The sequence below is a fragment of the Acromyrmex echinatior genome, chromosome 9 (genome assembly GCF_024713525.1).
Source record: "Acromyrmex echinatior isolate Ae372 chromosome 9, ASM2471352v2, whole genome shotgun sequence".
Lineage (NCBI taxonomy): Eukaryota > Metazoa > Arthropoda > Insecta > Hymenoptera > Formicidae > Acromyrmex > Acromyrmex echinatior.
The window spans coordinates 4,584,527-4,606,898 of record NC_141860.1 but is presented as its reverse complement, the minus strand read 5'-3'; the positions used below and the strand labels follow the sequence as shown (position 1 = coordinate 4,606,898).

Below are 22,372 nucleotides of genomic sequence, written 5' to 3'. Positions count from 1 at the left end.
GGGGAGAGGGAGAAAACACGAAATTTGTATAGAGAGAAACGGCTGACGGATATATGTGGCTGCCTTCCGTAACGCAGCGACGGATTTTACTAATAACCGATATAACCGATATAACCCAAACTAGCCGTGGAATATTATAATTGATTTATCGCACCAACGCGATACACACGTCGGATTTATCAGCCCATGGTCCCGTCCCGTCGCCGTTCCGCCGAGCCGTTCCGCGACGCACCGCGGAACCGATCGAACGGAACGGCGATCGACGATAGACCGCTTCCGGTCGACTCGGCGTTGCCTGCGGGTGCATTCATTTGACACGGCTCGTTCGGATATGCAACGTGCTCAGCAACCGCGTTAAGTGTCGTTTCATTTAACGTGTTCATTTAGCCGTCGCGTACCTGTTCGGAATAAATGCGTCGACGAACAATTAGCTTTGGGGAAGAATCGTACGAATGAAATTTTAAACAAGAATCACTTCTAAAGTGTATTGTCTTTACAGGAATTTAATACTGATCAATTTAATAGCCATTTTAATATACTGAAACACAATAATTAATTATTTATTTTAAGTATTAAAAGCACTATTGTTGTTTAGTGCTTTTAGTACTCCAAATAAATGATTAATTACCGTTTTTCAATATATCAGTTACTATTAAATTGACCAATATTAGATTTCTGTAAGGGCGTTTATTAAATAGATATTTATTAGGAATCAATCTGTTTTCAAACAGCGTATTTTATGTATAGTTTTTCGTTGTTTATGATATTTTTATGTATAAAGACTTTTAAAAAGATATCTGCTTTGAAATTATGTATATTGTATTTGTGAATGTAGAGAAAACTGAATTCCTCGCGACAAATTTCATAAAGACGATTAGAGGTACCCGGGTTTGATAAGAAAACGATAATCTCGGCATTTAGAAGCTTAAATTCTCGGAGCTCGACGGAATAGGCGGCTGATGATTGGCAGCAAAAGGAAATTATTCTTTCGGCCGTACGATCGCCATCCGCTACCGCGCGGCACTCCGTCGGGCAAGGGTTGATAATAAATTCAAATTTAGGGGTGCGCGCAATCTGTGATTCAGCGCCATTAAGCACAGGATCTCTCTAAAGGACACTACCCCGTATTTCCTCCTAACTTGGCACATCCGTGAGAGTGCCGGCTCTTTAAACTCGCCAAGAGGTAAAAGGTCACTTTGGCAATCGAAGAAGACCGTTTTACTTTTAAAATCTGCAAAGATTCTACGATGGAATTTCTTGCAACTTTTAGTACACAAAATTGAACATTGCAAAAATTTGCGATTAACTTTGGTGAAAATAAAGAAAACGTTAGCATCGAAACTATGTAACTTTTTCATACTTTCATAACCAATTTATTTAATAAATACATAGGTGTCTCTTTCGGATTTTTTTCGCTTTCCGTTTGAAAATTTTCACATTCTAAATTATATAGAGGAGTGCAACGGATGATCGTAAAACATGTGAAATAAAATCTACTTAAGTATCCCAGAAACAGAATGCCGAACGAGGACTCTTTATGGGTAATCGAATCAAGTTTTTAACTGTCTAGATGTTCCTCCTTTCCGGGACATAAAATTTCCGTGGATATTCACGTATCGATTGCCTCGAGGACGGAAGCAGAACGCGAGAGCCGCGTTGATGGCCGACGATTAACGTGCTCATCTATCGCGATCGTTGATGCGTTTCGCGATCGCAAAATCGCCAGCAACAAGCATTAAAGTCGTTCCTTCGATTGCCCGAGAAATGAACGATTTTGAGGTTCACGTTTATTTCGCGAGACGAACCGCGACGGTTATCGATCGCCAATAACGAATGTGGAATAAGGACGAGAAAAAGAAGGTTTCTAGAAGGCTTTGATTTATATCGCGTCGATATTTTCCGCAAGTCTCAGTGTTTCTTAATTCGAGGTTTCTCGGTGTGCTCGCCGCGGGGGTAATTCGATTTCCTGGCGAATCGGTTGGAAGTAAATCAGGATACAGTCATCGCCAAAATTTGCTGCAAGACACCGTCATAATTTTCGCAAAATGCATAATACCGATTGTCTCGCGGTATTATCAGAATGTTTCTCGCTTTCCATGTTTATCGCACAGTATTGATATATTCGTAAATATTTTCATAAATCACAATATATCCATAAATACATGTGTTAATTAATTTAAAAAACTCTAAATGTAGCAATAAACATTTCTAAAAAGATTTATTAAAAATTATCATATAAACGTTCTGGTTTAATTAATTACACTAATTTACAAATTTTGAATAATTTTTAATGTAAGAAAAAGAAAAATCTTTTATCGTATTTTAGAACGTTGAGTTCGAAATCAATCATCAGACAAATTCCATCAGAAAAATTTTTAAGATATAGCATTTTCAGATTAACATGTCAATTTTTAACATTTCTTTCTAAATAATTTGTTAATACAGTTAATATTGAGTTTAGCTATAGCAATCCTTTCTCTCCGTTGGAACACCCCGCTGAGCGAGAAACGCCGTGTTAAAAGCGTACACATTGCATGAATCTGATGAGTCTTCAATGCATTTGAATTTATATTTTCTTTATAAACTAAGATTCAGAGTGTAAATGGCTGCAGGCCTAAGATTCAGCAAACAAAACTAATTAGTGTTTAGTGATTCTTTAATATGATTGATTCTTGCCTTTTTGCTGAATCTAAGTGTAGGACTCAACCATATTAAAGAATCACTAAACACTAACTAATTAGTTTTCTCTGCTGAATGCAGCCATGAAATTTTATAGCGAGCAACTATAATCGCCAGTCGTATGAATGGCGTCTTGTGGAGAGCGAGTATAATTGAATATGAATGATATCTTACGAAGAACTAAAACCGCCCATCGTAACGAAAGGGTTAATATGTATAAATTATGTAAAATCCTACAAGTTTTGTATATATTTGCTATTAAAAGTTATTATTTTCATTATAATCTTTCTATAGTTTCTATAGTTTGAACAACATCAGAGATTAAACTAAATGTTTAACATACCTATATTAGTCTCATAAGAACCCTAATATGTAAGTACTACATATTATAATTCTGTTTTAAATTTTGTAAATTTATATTTCAATATCATAAAAGCACGAAAATGGTTTCGATATTTATTCGTGACAGTAAAAACACGAGATATGATGAAGCACATTTTTTACTGTGTCTGTTATGAAAAATTTCGAAATACTACTCCTAAAAATATACATACTAAAAAATATTTATCCATATCGGTTTATTCTTATTATAAAAAAGAAAAGATATATATATATATATTGGCCTACAAATTAAAGCAAAAAATATATAAGTATGCTAGAATTTATAATAATATGTTGGTATTGAATTTATAATAATATGTGATACGTTACACATATTGGTATTTTACCCTATAATTTTCAGTATAATGTATTAGTATGTTACCCTACAATTTCCAGTATAATAATTCCTCTCAATTGGAAAGTAAAAAGTTTTTTGTGAATTGAAAGTAATAAAAAGTGATAAAAAAACATTTCGAAAACCTACATCGGCAAGAGCCTATAACTTATGTTTTCGTACGCATAATATTTTTAGTACGATTTATTTCGTTAATTCCGCATAAAGAGTAATGAATAACACTATATGAATTGCATTTTGCAAATATGCCCAACAATGCGCATGAAGAGAAAGCGTAATTGGGTCGATCATAAATTACACTGGATCCTGTTAGCAATTATTTCTACTTGGCCGAACATACGCGGATTTTTCCACTGCAGCGCGCAATGAGTTCGAATTTACCTGTAACGCAATTTCTGTTTCATAATTTTATTTAAAATTGTGTTTTGTTTAAAGAAAAACATATTTAAAACATATTTATTGTAAGTGCTCATATTATTTCTAATGTAATATTGTAGTTTAATGAAATTGTTTTTCATTATATTCTTAATGTGAATAAAAAAGTTTCTTACTAACATATATAATAGGTATTAATTATTTATGTTATATAAGATAATTCTATAAGTGTATTACTCTATTTGTTTATTTATCATAAAATATCTTTCATTAGTTTGATGAACTAAAGTAAAAGCAAGATCAATAATGAGCATCTATATGAAGTTAGCAATTAAACGACGTATTAAATTTTTATTAGAGTCAATAGTATAATGATGAGATTTTATTGTCTTCCAGTTATCTTTAGCTTACCATTAACTTTGTATATTACCATTCAATATTAGATACATCACTGCGATAAGAGGCTACTAGACAGAATGTTAGATATAGATCAGTAATTTACTTATTTTACAATAAATATCGGAACGCAACCTGAGTAAAAATTGAAAACATTCCATCATTATAATCAATATAAACTATTAACTCTAATTTTAATATGTTGTTTAATTATACAAATTCATATGATTGCGTTCATTAACCTCGATTTATTTTAGTTGTTCGGGCGTACAATAAGTCTTATTTTATTATATTTTTGTTATTTTTGCATTTCCTCCTTACTCTTTGTTTTTATTTAAAAAATGTTTAAGTCGTACAGATTTGTGTAATAAAAAAGGCCCGTTCTACTCTGTTTATTTCCGTCTTTTCCGTTGGTATTCCAGCGTTAGGCGATCGTCGAGAAGCGATTTGAGCAACTTTAACGTCGCTTACTTCGCAGCCCACAAGCAGCACGTACAAGCACTCTTGCCCGGTACCCGAGGACTAAGGTGCTTCTTCGCAAATCCGTCTGGCCGTCCACAACGGGCAACGGGCTGAATACCAATTTCCAATTTGTCCGGGCATATCGGCCGGACGCTCAAGAGCGTGACACAAATGCCAGATGCAATCAACGGATTGCGAAGGAAGGCGCACTTCAGCGCAATCCCTGTGTTAATCCACGATCATCGAGTGCAGTTACGCTACCCCCTGAGTAACTCCTCCCCTATTCAATCGATGAGAAGGTTGTTTATACAGCTTATGGTATCCTTTCCACATCTCGAGATTCTATGTCTGAAGATTTATTTCTAACTTTTTTGTGTCTTTTATTATATAATATTGCGTTCTCTAAAAATTGCGTTAGAAGAAGATGATAGAGAAAAACGATCAAATAATCTTAAATAAAAGATCATCTAATTTTAATACATTTATATTTATAAATGTAAAAGTGTGAAAATACCTATTTCCAACTTTAATTGTGTAAATATAATTGCGTTAATAATTGTATGATAAATACAAAATAAGCGAATGGTCGAATGAAAAAGGAATATTAAGAAAAATCGCCGATCTGATGCGTTGCAGGACATGCAATGCAAGTAGGGTCGGTTTTCTCTGAAACGCTCTCGCCGCCTCAATATTGTCGCTATCTCTTGTATACAGTTGCTGCCATATTCCGCGAGAAGACGCCATATTACCGGAAACTTCCACCCCCTTTTATGTTGGCTTGTCGCGGACCGTCTCCGCGAAAACTACCCCCATAAAAGTTGACGACTTAAATCGCGGGGCGTATGCCCCGTCAGGGAGAAGGAAGAAACCTTCGAATACTGTAGTAGATACTGTTCAACGTATTCTGGTATATGTCGTTTTATTTTGGAGGAAAAAACCACAATGGGGAATGGAATAATAGTTTTAAAAAATCTTACAGAAAATAAAATTTTTAAACGTTTCCAAAATAACGATTCATAAGTAATCGATTATGTAAGTAATTATATTATAAAACTAAGAAATGCATAAATTATCTTAAAAAATCCAAATATAATTCATTACATTTTATTTATATTTATTTAACAATTATATATATATGTGTGTATGTATAATAATTTTTTAATTATATATTTATATCTCATCAAATATTTCTAAAATTATAATCGTATAATTGTTATCGAAATTGAATTACCTTTTTTTTAATAATATAAAATGTAAACAAATGCTACGCTATTTTGTGATATTAAAGATTAGCACGTAAATAGTAATTATTTAATTTTTAATCATTTTAAGTATAATACTATTTAATTAAAATTATTATTAAGAAACAACTACGTATGTGCAGTTCAGAAATTTCAAATGACATATATTTAGATCGTCATTAACCAAATTAGAAATCAATTTCAAAATTTTTCTTTCTGTTTAAAAAAGCAAATCCAATGGGTCGAGGAATTTACAGTCGTCATCACATTGGGGAACTTTCTAACAGGATCGTTGTGAAAGACATTCGATTATGATTCTGTGGGACTTTATCATCGTCGTCCATAAATTCTGGACTCGCGCAAAAGCAATCTGCGCCGGCAGTGATCCTAATAACCATGCGGCCATTCGTTCGCCCAGGAGAGTGAGTCGTAATCCTAACTGAAAGACACTCGGCGGAAAAGAAGACGGGAAAAGGAATGCCGAAGTGGCCATAATGAAGTAGATCGAGATAAATATGGAAAAGAGAGCTTAAAGTAAATGGCGATCTCAGCCACGGATTCCGTCTCAATATGCTTCAAAGTGTCTCTCGCTGACGTGGCGCTTCAAAATTGAACATTCGGACGATTAGTCTGATATGAACATCTATAACGATCGATGACGACACAAAATATTGACGAAGTTTTGTTGCAACTTCGGGGTTATGAATAACGATAAAAAGACTTTTAAGATGCGTAAAGAAAAAAATCAAGTCGTCCTCCGTGATAATAAAAATAAGAAATTATACACAAGAACTTTAATACAATAAAGAATATAAAGTAATGTTCACTTCAATTATAATTTTCAGATTCGTTAATAAGTATCAATAAAATAAGATTTTACTGAAGTTTCTAAAAATTTAGATGGGTATAGAAAATAATTTTATTCAACATATCGAAATAATCAAGACAGTCAAATATAATAAATGATACTGTAAAAAAATTGTAATATTCTAGTAATCAATTTGAACATCCCACAACATATTACAATTATTTTGATAGTCTAAAATTATTTTCAGATCTGTATTTAGCTACCATATAAAAACAATTCTTTCCGTATTCGACCGCTTTTAAATAAAAGCGTTCCTCGGAATCGAGGCGTTTAGGCATTTGCGGCTAATATGATCGATGTATGTATGAGGCCGCAACATGTATAAGGGGCAGGGGTGCATAAATATGTGCGTATGCGTCATCGCACGCATAAGTGCCGATGAGGGGATTTGTAAATGATCTTAGCGCTCCGCGTCAATCACACTGTGTGTTCTGACACGCACGAGCACGTTCGCATGCAGAAAACTGTAAGATTTCGAGTTTCAACGAGGTTTTGTTAGCCGATCAGGCATGTAACTCAATTTCTCTACTTATTCCGTGAATACTTCCGTTTCAAAAAGCAAACTTACGCGAATATATTTTCTTGAGAAATTTTAGCTGCAGAAAGAAGAATCTCCATGTACTGTAAACAAATGCCTCGGAAACGTTCGATATTTCGTTATTTGAAAACCAAAAAGATATGTATTTTGTAACTTAATTTTAAGATAACTTAACATAAATTATTGTCATTTTTAATTTAATAGCAGTATCATAAAGTTAATTATGGTTTTCCAAAAATATAAGATCGTTGTTGACGTCCGATTAGTAAAAAACAGATATACGATTTATTGCCAAGCTGTTTATATAATTCTCAGCGTATTGATGTTAAATCCATTCTCTATATTATTATAATTTATGGCATTTATATCAATATTAATACGGTGTGACGTTAAATCCATAACGACACTTTTTAAACTGTATTTATTGCAAAGACGTCTGTTATTCCGTACTTGCTAGTAAGATATTTTGATCGAGAAAAAAATCGCCAAACGCGACGCAATGCGGAGATCCAAGAGGATCTTACGGGGTGAAGTATATTCCTCCGATGATATATACCGGGGCACGTTACGCGGTAAGGTAAAGTTCTCTCAAGACGCCGGAAAGCGCGCGCAAAAAGAATCTTTCGGAAGACGTTGCGGCTGCGGTGAGAAGGGGCGAAATTACGTCAAAAGTCTCGAGAATTTATCGGAGCACTTTTTAAACTCCGCCTTCGCGCGATTAGCATATTATTTCTATGGAAGTCGAGAGCGAACAGAAAGTGCGCGCGCGCGCGCGCGCGAGAGAGAGAGAGAGAGAGAGAGAGAGAAAGAGTAACGCGTTCTCGCGACTCTTCTCTGTATCGGTCTAGAAAGGAGGTGGGTGTGAGGAGCATATCAAATATGTTGATAAATGATCCCTTTGAGCGATGAATAGGCGGCGTCGGGTTCGTACGTATCCTTTTTCGTCGGCGGCGGCCAACATTTGAATGTCAGAAGGAATGCCGCAACGCGCCCGTTTGCATTGGCGTTTCTCCGATATCTCTCTTACCCCGTCGAGAACTATCGCATACAAGCACATCGTAGTTGTAGATCCCTGTCTCATCATAAGAATAATATTCGAACGAAACGAAATGCGAGAAATTACGTAAAGATATTCACGATGCAAATTGGAATTTTATTACAAATCGACGAAATTGTTCCTCTGTTACCTGCGTGTTTGTATTACTTATTTAATGAAACGTCATATCAAAATTAAAATGACCTTCAAAGTGAACTTGTAGTAACGCAAAAAAAAGTTTTTCGAGATAAAATTCAAAATAAGAAAGACAACACTGAATTTCTTTGATCTTAGATCTTTACAGAGTCTCAGAAAAGACCGGAAGTCCGTTTCACGTTGGGCACGTTGATGCAAAACAGCCATATTTCCGTCCCACCAATCAGTTCTGACCGCTCGCCCTTTGATAATCTACATACGATTGACCGATGAATACAAAAGATAGTGACAATTCGGAATTTTTGTGACATGGGATATATATTACAATGTAAAATATCGTATATCAATGCGTCACTCCACGAAATTAAATGCATATTTCAATAAACATAACCGTTAACAGATTTTGCGCGATATTCAAGTTCCCGCATGTCGGTAAATACGGAAGAGATTAATATCCCCAGAATTTAATTAACATAATAAAAGGAATATTGCGGAAATGCGATGAAAATAATGTAAATGCAAGCAAGGTTGTATAAGATTCGACGCGAAATTAATTTGAACTAAGCAGTGCATATAATATGTGTTATACAGTTGTGTAATTTTAGTAATTTTAATCTCCTATTACATATAATATATTATATATAATATCATACATCAAAAGATATACATAATTATATGACATATGCATATAATATATAAAATATCAGTCCTTTTACAGTAATATATTTTAATGATAGATGTTTTATATGTATGTATGTATGTATTGTATATATATATATATGTATGTATGTATTGTATATATATATATATGTATATATATAAGTAATAAAAGTGTAAGCCATTTTTTCCGTGATATAGTTTTTTAAATATAAATGTTTGAAGTCTGATTATTATAATCATAAGCATTAATTAAAAAATCATCTGTCTGCAAAACAATGTGCATAACACAGCGGCAATATTTTGTTTAATATTTAATACATTGCACGTAGGTACATAACATGGACAGATAACTTTTTAATCAATGCTTATAGTAAATCAAATTTCACACATATATACTTAAAAAACTATTTGATGGAAAAATATGATTTACACTTTTATTACTTAATTTTTCACGAAGTTTCACGCTGTAATAATATTACTTGAAATTCAGAATATCTTGTATGCATGTGTGTGTATACATATATATATATACATACATATAAACAGAATAATTCTAACATATTTTGTCATCCAACATGAATAGGTAGAGTGAATCGAACTGAGTCGAAAAATCATCTACCATTTTGCAGTTTACGCAATAGTTAATGAGATATTAATTACTAAAAATTGCCATATTGGTTTTGAATTTTCAAATATTATCAACTTCATAGAAAAACTGCAAGAGACAAAAATCATTTATTTTCTTCTCATAGAACTCTAAAAATTTTTTCAAAATTTTTTATCAACTTTTTAATACTGCATTTTCTTATTTTTACCAACATGAGAAAATACGATATTAAAAAAATTCTGAAAAAATTCTCAAAACTTTATGAGAAAAAAATTAATGATTTTTGTCTTTTGCAGCTTTTCTATAAAGTTGATAATATTTGAGTAAAAAATTATTCAAGACCAATATTTGGCATTCTTTAGTAATTATCTTGCTAACTATTGCGAAAATTGCAAAATGGTAAAGGACTTTTCGACTCAGTTCGATTCACTCTACCTGCTCTTGATGGGTGACGAAATATGTTAAAATCACCCTGTGTATATATATATATATATATAAAATATATATATATATAGAGAGAGAGAGAGAGAGAGAGAGAGAGACAACGAAATTTTGATTCTTTTTTCCTCAAACCAAAAATATAAAATATTATTTACAATTTTCTTAAATTAATAAATTCATTAAAATAAAATCTATCTGAAAATAATTGTAGAATTATGATTTTCGGATGGATTAATCTTTAAAGGAAAAATAAATGCAGAATTATATAGTTTTTCTTAAAGATTAATTCTCGCGAAGATTTACTACATTTATTAATTATTCAAAATTGATGGATGCTCCAATACTTTTTTTAGGAAAAATAAATTCTAAGTTAAAGACTTAAAAAATAATGCAATTATAAAAATTATATATAATATATTATGTACATATATATATATATATATATTGAAATTTATATTTTTTTCAAGATAATTTAATTGTTTATATATCTAATCTTTTTATAAAATTTCTATATTTAAACTGTTTTTGCAGAAATATTCAATTTATTAAATAATTATTTAATATTTTATTAAATAATTCCGTTTTTTAATAATTCAAAACATAAATAATATTTATACTATCAGCACAAAAATATTGATACAAGAAAAATAAATATTTTAAAATATTTTAAACAATCAAAGCACTCTTTCTCGATATACTAAAAATGTTTTACATACCAATTAAAATTATTTTGTAATTTAATCATAAAATAGTTATATTCCCTCCCCTCTCTCTCTCTCTCTCTCTCTCTCTCTCTCTCTCGCTCTCTCAATGATATATCACAAATCGATAAATTATCGACAGTCGAAAAAGTTGTATTTCGTATCGACATTTGATCAACAGATTTGATTTACAGAAAATTAAATTACCTACACTTCATAACATTTACCGACAGTATATTCTAACTAATGACGATTTCAAAAATTCGCGCGCATTTCTTGTGAATTCAAAATTCTTTGCAACCATATGAACACAGGAAATTTCATGCTAGAATTGATTCCAAAAGATTTAAAACTTTACAAATAAGATTGGCAACAGAAAAATAAACTTTTTTGCTGTTGTATATTTAATATGATTGCAATGGTTTACACATTTAGATCCGCGAGGAACTATTAAGAGCAAGAATCAATCATATTAAAGAATTTTACAACAGTTGCACATCTATTTTTTCTACTGAAAGCAACCAACTTTTAATTTATAGACATATCGCGATATTACAATGTAATATCAAAAATATCGTAAGGTTTGACATCGTTATGCCCGAATTAGGAAAAGATAAAAGTGGAAAACGCACTCATCACAATCCACAACAAATGAGTTGCCATATCAGAAAATGCAATGAGAATATGCTGGAACGGACATGCCCGGTCGCAACGAGAGTTCATTTGGATCGCCTTTATCGATCCGGCGCTTTAAATAAAGAAACTTTTGACTTTTGCTTACTTGAGAGGATCAGTTGGTTCGCCGCGCGCGCGCGCGCGCGCGCGCGACTCGCATGGAGTCGAAAATAGATGCAATGATACGCGACGTCGATAGCCGGCTTGACTATTTTCGAACGGCCGCTCGGCATGAGCCTCATCCCCCGGATGGCAGGATCGTGACTTCGCATACGCATCACGACTGAAGAAGTAACCGTCCGGCGCGAGATCACTTCCTTTTTGTTGCCGGCACGCGACATTTTGATACACAAAACGCGTCCACTCGAGTCAGTACGCGACGCGAGTTTGACTAACACGGAAGCTGACTCACATATACAATTCGAAACGACACGCGGCGATCGTCGGTGAGGACTCAACGCGAAAAGAAGCGAGAACTTTTTACGCAGCTCCGCGATTCGGGTCAGCACGCGACGCCATTACGGAAACCGTTTTGCGTAAGTTGTGAAAATTCAAAACTGCGAAAGTTGACAACGTCAGAGCGATCGGCGAGAACAACTTCGCGCGATAAGGAATATATTCAGGGCACTCGAGAGTCGATCGATTGTCGCGCAGAAGTGGCGCCACATTCAAAAGTACAAAAGCATTAACTTATATATATCTTTTAAAATTTATCTATTAAATTCTTTTTTTTTATTTTATTCGTTATTATACAATGGCAATGTTTCCTTGGTGCTTTTTTATGACGTGTTGTCTGATTATAATTATAGAGTTACTTAATTATTTACTCTCTCTCTGTAAATTAAGAAGACACATATAGATAATTAATTAATAATAGTCAATTAATCATCTACTTTGTAGTAACAATTATTAAAATAATAAACACTTATTATGATAAAATAAATCGAAATAGATTCCGATTGGAAATAAGTTGCATGACATCGATTTTGTACCTATATTTCATATTTTATTTTATATACATATAAAATGTATATATGTGTATATATATATATATATATATATATATATATTTAATATTTTTTAAATCTTTTTCAACTTTTTAACTATCGCAAACATGTTTCTCGGACAACATCCCTAATATAGGCGCGTAATATTATTTAATATTTTATATTAAATAATATATATATAGGCATTATTATGTATATATATTTACATTTTCCAGTATTATCGCTTTAATAAAATGATCCTCAGGACACAATTAACTGACACAATAAAAATTTCCTCATGCGATCACCGCGTCATACGTAATGGAAAGTAATCGATAATATCCGTGATAGTCACCGAACTGACCGAACGTCAGTGAACGACGAACGTCAGTCGACACTCGACCGGCAAAGCGCCGTGCGGCGCCTATTGAAGATCACACTGACGTGACGTGACAAGGTTATGCGTTCACGTTGCTTATAAACATTGTAGGCGCGTTATTTTCAATCGTTCTGTCGCTCCACTAGAAGACACGCGATGGCCGGCCGATTACTTGCTCTTCTGCTCTTCGTCGTCGCTCTTGCTGCATCGCTGCCAACCTTGGGCGACACCGCCTCAGCGCACATCCACACGCATCAACATAACAAAGCCGACAACAATGAAAGGACGGAGGACGGTGCCTTCAGCCCTCGCGACGCCGATCACTATGCGGAGGGCGAACACCACGAAGAGTTTGACCATGAAGCCATCCTAGGTATGAACGAGATGATTGGACTTACTAGATTTTCAAGACGAACATTTGAAGCTCCTTTGACGTGAATCTTTTATACTTGCTTCGGTTTTGTATTTATGAATAATAATTGTAATTTTTTTTTTTTCATATCTTCCATGTACCGTTTTATCTTGTTGAAGACTGAAAGCTCCTTTCATGAAAATTAGATATTTTGTCAACAAAGAAAAATAAAAGAAACGTTTTTATTGTCATCTAATTTGTTTAGGTAGATACCTAAATCATCTTGAATATTTTATTTCCTGTATATAGGGAGTGTAAAAGAAGCAGAAGAATTCGATAGACTTCCAATACAAGAATCAAAAAGAAGATTAGGAATTTTACTGACCAAAATGGATCTGAATAATGATAAATATATAGAGAGAAATGAATTGAAAGCTTGGATCTTGCGTTCGTTTAGGTAATATCAACTTATTGAATATCATGTTTATCTGTTCAAAGACTTAAAGAATTTAGGTTAATTAAATTGTTTTATAAACAGCACACTGTCTGCAGAAGAATCTGAAGATCGCTTAGACGATGCTGATACGAATGAAGATGGTAAAGTGACTTGGGAAGAAATTTTACAAGATACTTATGGCAACGATCCTGAAGACCTAGCTCTTGATGATAAATTAATCCAAGATGACAAGCAGACATTCGAGGCTGCAGATTTAAACAAAGATGGTTATTTAGATACAGAGGAATTCAAGGCTTATACACATCCTGAAGAGACACCTAGAATGTTTCCACTTTTGTTGAAGCAAGCCTTGGCTGACAAAGATACAGATGGAGATGGATACATTAATTTCCAGGAATTTATTGGTGACAGAGCCAAATCAAAAGATAAGGAATGGTTGTTAACTGAAAAAGACAAATTTGACTATGAACATGACAAAGATGGGGACGGTAGACTTGATTCGGATGAAATTCTTTCTTGGCTTGTACCAAGCAATGAGTGAGTATACTGTAATATGTGATGTTATAAAATGAGTGAGTATACTGTAATATGTGATGTTATAAAATTTCATTACATGAAAATCTTTATTGAACATGCATCTTTATCGAACATGCATCTTAATTGAAATTTTATTAAAACATTTTATTAAAATTTCATTATGTCAATAACGATAATCTCAAATGATTATATAAATCTAATTTACGATATAATTTTTCTCTTATATCTATAATGATAAACATTTCTTTCTCTTTGTGTATATTTATGCATATCTAAATTTATAATGACAATTATATATTTTAATGTGACAAATTGCAATATTGTAACACAATTTTATATCATGATATTATTTAATAATTAACTAGTTTTATTGAATTTCTAAATGTTCTTCTTAAAAAATTTAAGCAATTTTTGTATTGCAAATTTTATTTTACTGATATACGTGGTATCACTTTTTTATATCTTTTTGTTAATGCTTGTTTCAGAGAAATAGCAAATGATGAAGTGGATCATCTGTTTGTGGGTTCAGATGACGATCACGATAATAGATTATCCTTTGATGAGATCTTGGATCATCATGATGCTTTTGTAGGTAGCGAAGCGACAGACTATGGTGATCATTTGCAAGAAATTGATCGTTTTAATGATGAACTTTGAGAATCAACAATTAGTTGAACTAATATTTTTAAAAATACTGTGTTATCTTTCGTAATACTCATATCAGTATGATGTGTATAATTGAAAATATTTTTAATATACTGCTCAAGAGACAATAGCACAAGACTATTTTCTTAAAAAATTCTATATATAAATCTAAACGTCAGTGTTCAAAAATATAAAAATATTATGTTTAATACATCTAGTAACACGTTTATTAAACATTAAAATCATAAAATTGATGGAGAGAAATATTCAAAATCTACTAAATTTACTAAATCATGTAATCATTTTTTTCATTAGAAAAAAATGTTCCATTACTCATTTTGAGCAGTATATTTATCAATATTTTTTTCTATCTCCCTGTTAGCCTTTATCTGTTTCATCAATTTATTTATGCAGTCATTAGAACAAATTTTTATTGATAATAAGTCACACACGCTTAATGAAATTTGCACATCTTGTAAATTTACGACGATTCGTAGTATAACGCTACACAAACTATCGTCTTCCACTTTTTACCAAACTTGAGTGCCATAATAGGGAATGCGAAGAAAAATATATTGAGGCAACAAAAAGTCTCATATTTCTGTAATTACATATAGTGCACCATTAAGTTTCAATTCCATCAATATTATTACACTGTACATAGTAGTGCATATACACACAAATATATGTGTGTGTGTGTGTGTGTGTGTATATATATATATATATATATATATATATATATATACATATATACATACATACGTGTGTGCTTGTGTGTGTATGTTACATATTGTATGTAAAGCAATTTTTTTAATTTTACGACAAATTATGGATTTTTGTAGATAATATTAAACGAGTGTGTACATTATCCATATAAAACACATCTTCGACAAATAATATATTCATTGATTTGTAATAAAATATTTTAACAATTTCATACATTATTTTTACTTCCTAAAAAATTTCAATACACTATGGAATGTCTTCAGATATGAAATTATGCACTTTCGAGTTTATTTTAAATATTTGTAGTTTGTATATAAAGAAAATTTTATTAATTTATATTAAAAAAATAATTATTGTACATATTACAATTAAGAATGTTGTGGCTGTATACAATATCAGCTAAAAATATCAACTAAAAAAGTATCAAGAAATTTTGTCATAATGTCCTGAAATCAATTAATAAAGAACAAATTATTTGATTTTTAAAGATTTATGCGGCGCATTTACCATATTCTGCAGCAATGTTAGGTAAATAATTTAAACAAGTAGGTCCAAATAAATGTTTGCACAAATAGTTATTAGAATTTTATTAGTACATGTATGTAAAATTTTGATGATACTACTTTGTCATAAAATTTACAAATAAGTATTACAAAACGTGATTTTTACATAAAAATTAAGAAAAATAAAAGATTAAATAAAATACTATGTTTAATACATGTAATAACACGTTTATTAAACATTAAAATCATAAAATTGATTGAGAGAAATATTCAAAATCTACTAAATTTATTAAATCACGTATAAATTCATTAGAAAAAAATGTTCCATTAATCATTTTGAGCAGTATATTTATCAATATTTTTTTCTATCTCCCTATTAGCCTTTATCTGTTTCATCAATTTATTTATAATTGATTTTATCAATTTATTTAGTCATTAGAACAAATTTTTATTAATAAGTCACACACGCTTAAATCTTTTAAACTTTTAAAATAAGAGATAATTATACTTAAATTTTATACACATACTCAGACGTAATAATAGAACAATCTATGAAATATTTATGTTTATGATAATGCTTTCTGATGTGATGCATCATTAATTTTTTAAATTAATGTTTTCAATCCAATTTTGCAAAGTGTTTACAGACGGTAATGGCATTTTCTTTTTTGTCAAGTATTTGTAAACTTTAGGGCTTAATGAGTTTAGATATATTGCATAGTCTACCTCATCTTCGTATGACCATTCTATGCGACGCTTAGTCGACAACTTTGCAATTTGGCCTGGTGTCAATATTTTCCTTTTATAGATAGGTATTGTGTTGGCTTGCTTCTTCCTGTCCATTGAACATGACATTTTGAATTCTTGTAATGTCTGTGTCGCTCGTGCATATATCTCTTTAATTTGCATATTCATTTTTTTATTTCGTTCCAATATTTTGTTTAGCCTTTCTTCTTCTAATTTTTCTAATGCCTTCCTTAATAATAATCCGGCCTTCCTTTTCATTGATCCATTTTTTATTGAAACATCATGATTATTAACTTCTTCAAGTCTATAAAAGAAAACGTTTCGATTCACAAAAAAAAAATTATATATATATATATATATATATATATATAAATAACATAATAGTGGGAAGCTTAAATAAATGATATGTTGTGGGCAAACATTTACTACATACATCTCTACATTTGTTGTGTCATTTATCAAATCCTTATGTTGTAAAATTTCTTCTATAAAAAAGTTATTAACTTTTTTAATATTATTAATATTTACAAGATTAGTATTTTGTACATTTTTTGCAGTTTCTGCTTTCACATGTTGCACAATTTCTTTATGTGACTGCAAATGATGCTTCTCTTGTTTATATCTTGTATTTATCTTGTATACATATGGGTATCCAGGAACTTTTGCGTATGTTGATATTCCAGTTCTTATTTTTAAAAATATGAAATGTTTTATTTCCAGCATAAAAATTGCAATATATTTATAAATATAGAAAACGTACTTACGGTACATTTTTTTCTTTCCTCTTTATATTTTCTTTACTCTCTGGTATTTTCCTCTTCTTTTTTAATATTAACATTTTTGTTGGAATACAACCTTTTTTTAATCGTTGCACTTTTCTGGCTGGTAGTATATTTTTCAATCTTGGTTTTGTCCATACCATTGCGAAACAATCAGTATCAAAATGATTACTACATATTGCTATAATTATAATATATTTCTTTTAATATATATAGTTAACATATGTATACATTCATAATATATTCTACTCAACAAACAATTAAAAAAACAAAATTGATCCTCAAGGTTTGTATTCTAATATGCTTTTAATCTTAATATACTCTTAATTAAAATTAAAAAATTCTTTATATCTCCAGCATATAATATGTATATGTAAACTAAAAGAATGTATTAAATTATATCAATTTTACCCGTATCAACTTTGATATTTAATTTCGTTCTTTGACTGACTTTGAGCCATTGCTGACGACTAATTGCTTCTTTTGGAAATCGAAAAAATTTCACATTTTTTGTCTTACTATGTGACGTACGACTAGTACAATGTTTTATACACACTGGCATGATTTCTGCAATAGACAATAATATAGACATTACTTAAAGAAGTACTAGAGTGATGAAATTATTGACACATTACAGATCAATTGAAATGATTCCGAATTGACTGAATGGAATCAAAAACTCTTTTTACAGGATTAAAGTAGATGTAAAATTAGAAGATGTACAAAATCAGAACATATACACAGCGCTGTATCGAATCAGGAGGATAAATATCTTAACCTCTAAAGTCTCCGATTTTAGCGCTTAATAACTCAATACACGAGGCCGACCGCCACGTTTTTTTGTCAGATTTTTCATTTTGAGTGAAAACACATCGAATGAGTATATTTTTATTAAGATTTTAGATAGAGGGAATTATTCTAATTATCGATATAAATAAATATAGACTTGATATCGAAAAAAAAATTAAAAACTTAAACCTGCAGTACACGATGCTTATCTTCCTGTTGGATTGCTAACTGGATTAGAACCTTGCAACTTGCAACTGTATTACAAAGTGATGCGAATTCCGAACCGTTTGCAGCACGGTTATTAGCATGAAGAGAGTATAGATGGACACAGGCATGCGCAAATATACACGGATTCATTGTAGTATGTACTTTTTTATGCCCTCTTTATGCTAGTAACTGTCTGCAAGCGGACCAGACAGCATCGCAGCCAATATAGTTACAAGATTGTAATCCACTTAGCAATCCAGCAGGAAAACAAGCATCGTGTGCCACTGGCTTTATATAGGTTTTACAATAGAAGTCGTAGAGTAAACTTGTAGAAAATTGACCAATCATAATTATTTTTCTCATATTCAACTGAGATTTTAAGTTTATTGATTGGCTATAGGATAGAAAGATCCGACAACTTCTCTTTCTTGCAGCCAATCAATAGGTGAAATAACTGCCACTGGTGCAGACCAACACAGACTTGAAATGGCAATTAGTGCAGACTGTTACTAGTTCGCTATCGTGTTTTTTATAAATAAACGAAACGTAAATAAACGGAAAAACGATAATTATATAAAGTTTGACAAAATAAAATGCCGTACGCTAATCAACCATCGGTCCATATTTCGGACTTAACTGAAGAAAATGTGAAATTTCAAGTAGAAGATACCGAATTGAGGTAAGACAGGTTAGATTACATAGAAGAATCAAAGTATGTATATAATTGCAATTTAATTTACAATTAATATTTCCTTATCAGCGTTGCGAATAGCATGAGGCGTGTCTTTATCGCCGAAACTCCGACTATGGCTATTGATTGGATACAACTGGAAGCCAATTCTACTGTTTTGAGTGACGAATTCTTGGCACATAGGATTGGGATGATACCATTGATCAGTGATGATGTATGTATGTATGTATGTATGTATGTGTGTGCGTGTGTGTGTGTGTGTGTGTGTGTGTATGTATGTGTGTGCGTGTGTGTGTGTGTGTGTGTGTGTGTGTGTAGCAATTCTTTATAAAAAATTGAATTGAAGATTTTTTTCAACGAAAATATGAAAATGCATGTTATATTTTAATGACTAAATTTAATCATTAAACTATACTCGTATAGTTATCTTATATTTTAACGATTAAATTTAATAGTGAAAAGATAAAAGAAAGTTTTGGTAAATTATGCATTATTAATATGAATAAATAACAAAATCTTAGTTATCATGTCATAAGATACACTAAGGGCTAGTCTCACTAATTCTGATTAATGCTAATCTGTGATTGATTCAATCACAGATCCCGATTGTCAATGTGAAATTAAACATAGTTTGTCTTAAAAGAGAAAGAAAGAGAAGAGACGTTCTGATATATTAAATTGCTGTTGGCACTTCTGTGAATTGATTGTTGATTAATTTAAGCAAAAGCTGATGAGAGACTTTAAATTATTTATTTGATATAATACTATAGAGTATAGAGGAAACTTTTCTTGTTTATAGGTAGTCGATAGAATACAGTATACAAGAGACTGCCAGTGCATGGATTTCTGTCCAGAATGTAGTGTGGAATTCACTCTAGATGTTAAATGTACTGAAGAACAAACTAGGCATGTAACTACTGCAGATTTCAAGTCAAGTGATCCTAGAGTGCTACCTGTCACATCCAGACACAGAGAAGACGATGCAAGCGAATATGGAGAAACAGATGGTATGTATTCTCTTTTTTTTATATAACACTTATGATTATCATAATAAAAAAGGAATCACAATGATATTGTATTTGGGATATTCCAGAAATTTTGATAGTAAAATTAAGAAAAGGACAGGAATTAAAACTTAGGGCATATGCAAAGAAAGGTTTTGGAAAGGAACATGCAAAGTGGAATCCGACCGCTGGTGTAAGCTTCGAGTATGATCCTGATAATACTATGAGACATACTTTATTTCCTAAAGCGGACGAATGGCCCAAATCAGAATATAGTGAATTAGAAGAGGATCAATGTGAGTATATTTCTAATAAAAATCCAAAATTTTTTGTAGTTATTTTAAGTATTCCTATTCTATAACTCTTAACGGCAGCTTTATCTTTTTTTCTATTTATTTACGGGAAAGGGATTATTTATAAATCATGTAACAAATTTAATTAATTATTCAATATAGAAGGGAGGGAATAGTAGAATTAATAAATTTATATATACTACATATATGCATTAAATAAATGTGTTAGAAATTTTACATTGTTGCATAGGTATTTATAAAAAGTTTTGTAATATGATACCATCACTGTCATTAAAAGTTATAAAATAGGGGCCTTATTGTAATGTATATATTTTAGATGAAGCCTCATTTAATTGGGAAGCTAAACCGAACAAATATTACTTCAATGTGGAGAGCAGCGGAGCCTTGAAACCCGAAAACATCGTCATGATGGGGATTGCAGCGTTAAAAAATAAATTATCGAATCTGCAGACACAATTAAGTCATGAAGTGCAAAGCGATGCGTTGAGCATCCATCATTAGAAATAGATTTCATCTTGATGTTTACTTATAAAATTATATATCTTATGTCATATTTTGTAAAATAAAATAAGAACTTATAACTTTACATATGTAATAAATGATCTGATATACCTTTTCCAAAATTCGAAAGGAATATAATATAGGAAATATTTCCATTTCTATCAACGTAAATTAACTTTAATCTGGTTTTAATTTATTCTTCAGCTTTAAAAATTGTTAGAAAAAAGATATCTCTTCCTCCCCCCCCCCTTCCTCTCTAAGAATTAGAAGATTTTCTAATTTTTAATTCTTACTCTTGTAATAATTTTTCTTATAATTTTTTTATTTTTATACGAATTATAACATTTTTCAGAAATACTCAGAGATATTCGGAAAGTTTACATCTTTCAGAATTTTTCATAAAGTGAATTCTAAAATATTCTGAAATTTCTCATTTTATAATTTTTTAAAAATATTTTTTAATTTTTTAAATTTTATAATATTTCATCAAAAATTATACTTATAAAAAAATCTTAGAAATCTTATGATATTTCATAATTAACATATATGAAAAATTCTGAGAAAAGATGTATTATAGATTTTCTTAGAAGTATTCCAATTCATATAAAAAAATTCATATAAAAAATAGAAATTCTGAAAAATCATATGAAAAATTCTAAGAATTTTTACTAGGGTAGGAATTAGAAAAAGATGAAGAGTAAATTAAACTAAAATTGAAGTCAATTAACATTGAAAATAGGCATTAGGAAATCGCTGTCAAGAATTTTCAGAAATTCGAATCATGTAAGCTAATCAGAGGACGTTACGAATAATAAAATTGATACAAATCACAAATTACAGTCACTATAATAAAAGTCAAAACAGACTAGAAGGACATTATTGTTGGGACCTCGTTTACACTAGAGAGCCTATAATCAGAGTGGCGCCATACGAGAGAGACATTATATTTTAGCAAAATTCTGCGAGAGAGAAAGAGATATACGGTCTCAGTCTACCCAACAGACTGTCAGTTTTAGGATTAGATAAATGAATCAACCTTAGAGGCCCTCCACCACTCCCGCCAATTTTTAATGGCGATCCTCTTTTCTTTGTAAGTATATTCCCCCGTAAAAAAACGAGTTACTAACAAATTTAGTCGGTTTTTGCAGGCAAGTATTTTAAATTTATTTTTTAATTTTATATCT

General features: G+C 31.2%; 4 protein-coding genes across 13 annotated transcripts in view; 2 read left to right on the top strand and 2 right to left on the bottom strand.

Moving 5' to 3' along the window:
- Nucleotides 1-22,372, bottom strand: part of LOC105152789 (uncharacterized) — a 221,035-nt gene that overhangs the window by 189,391 nt on the left and 9,272 nt on the right. Inside the window, exons 1-2 of one of the 5 annotated variants that reach the window (XR_015546117.1) lie at nt 12,785-12,920; nt 12,114-12,405 (exon numbers count right to left, since the gene is read on the bottom strand). The exons of 2 other annotated variants lie outside the window; for them this stretch is intronic. The gene's annotated coding sequence lies outside the window, so the exon portion shown is untranslated. Of the gene's footprint in view, nt 1-11,677; nt 11,890-12,113; nt 12,406-12,784; nt 12,922-22,372 lie in introns of those variants that run through there. 2 more of the 5 variants (XR_015546118.1, XR_015546116.1) reach the window with 2 other exon arrangements.
- On the top strand, nt 11,903-15,864 carry LOC105152787 (reticulocalbin-2). 3 transcript variants are annotated; one of them, XM_011067230.2, is made up of 5 exons: nt 11,903-12,107; nt 13,083-13,309; nt 13,598-13,745; nt 13,827-14,282; nt 14,768-15,864. In XM_011067230.2, exons 2-5 carry the CDS (start codon nt 13,093-13,095, stop codon nt 14,937-14,939), a joined length of 993 nt encoding a protein of 330 aa, XP_011065532.1. In that variant the 5' UTR covers nt 11,903-12,107; nt 13,083-13,092; the 3' UTR covers nt 14,940-15,864. The 3 variants fall into 3 exon arrangements, with proteins under 3 accessions (XP_011065532.1, XP_011065533.1, XP_011065531.1); XM_011067231.2 differs by lacking the exon at nt 11,903-12,107 and adding an exon at nt 12,907-13,014; XM_011067229.2 differs by lacking the exon at nt 11,903-12,107 and having other exon boundaries at nt 12,923-13,309.
- LOC105152785 (hypothetical protein) lies at nt 16,226-18,904 on the bottom strand. 4 transcript variants are annotated; one of them, XM_087409324.1, is made up of 5 exons: nt 18,670-18,904; nt 18,094-18,249; nt 17,668-17,863; nt 17,337-17,588; nt 16,226-17,207 (listed from the first exon to the last, which is right to left on the bottom strand). In XM_087409324.1, the coding sequence occupies exons 2-5, from the start codon at nt 18,242-18,244 to the stop codon at nt 16,754-16,756; spliced, it is 1,053 nt and encodes a 350-aa protein (XP_087265450.1). In that variant the 5' UTR covers nt 18,245-18,249; nt 18,670-18,904; the 3' UTR covers nt 16,226-16,753. The 4 variants fall into 4 exon arrangements, with proteins under 4 accessions (XP_087265450.1, XP_087265449.1, XP_087265451.1 ...); XM_087409323.1 differs by having other exon boundaries at nt 18,661-18,858; XM_087409325.1 differs by having other exon boundaries at nt 17,450-17,588; nt 18,661-18,828.
- RpII33 (RNA polymerase III subunit RpII33) lies at nt 19,103-21,273 on the top strand. Its single transcript, XM_011067228.2, has 5 exons — nt 19,103-19,357; nt 19,439-19,583; nt 20,169-20,376; nt 20,463-20,669; nt 21,004-21,273. The coding sequence occupies exons 1-5, from the start codon at nt 19,272-19,274 to the stop codon at nt 21,186-21,188; spliced, it is 831 nt and encodes a 276-aa protein (XP_011065530.1). The 5' UTR covers nt 19,103-19,271; the 3' UTR covers nt 21,189-21,273.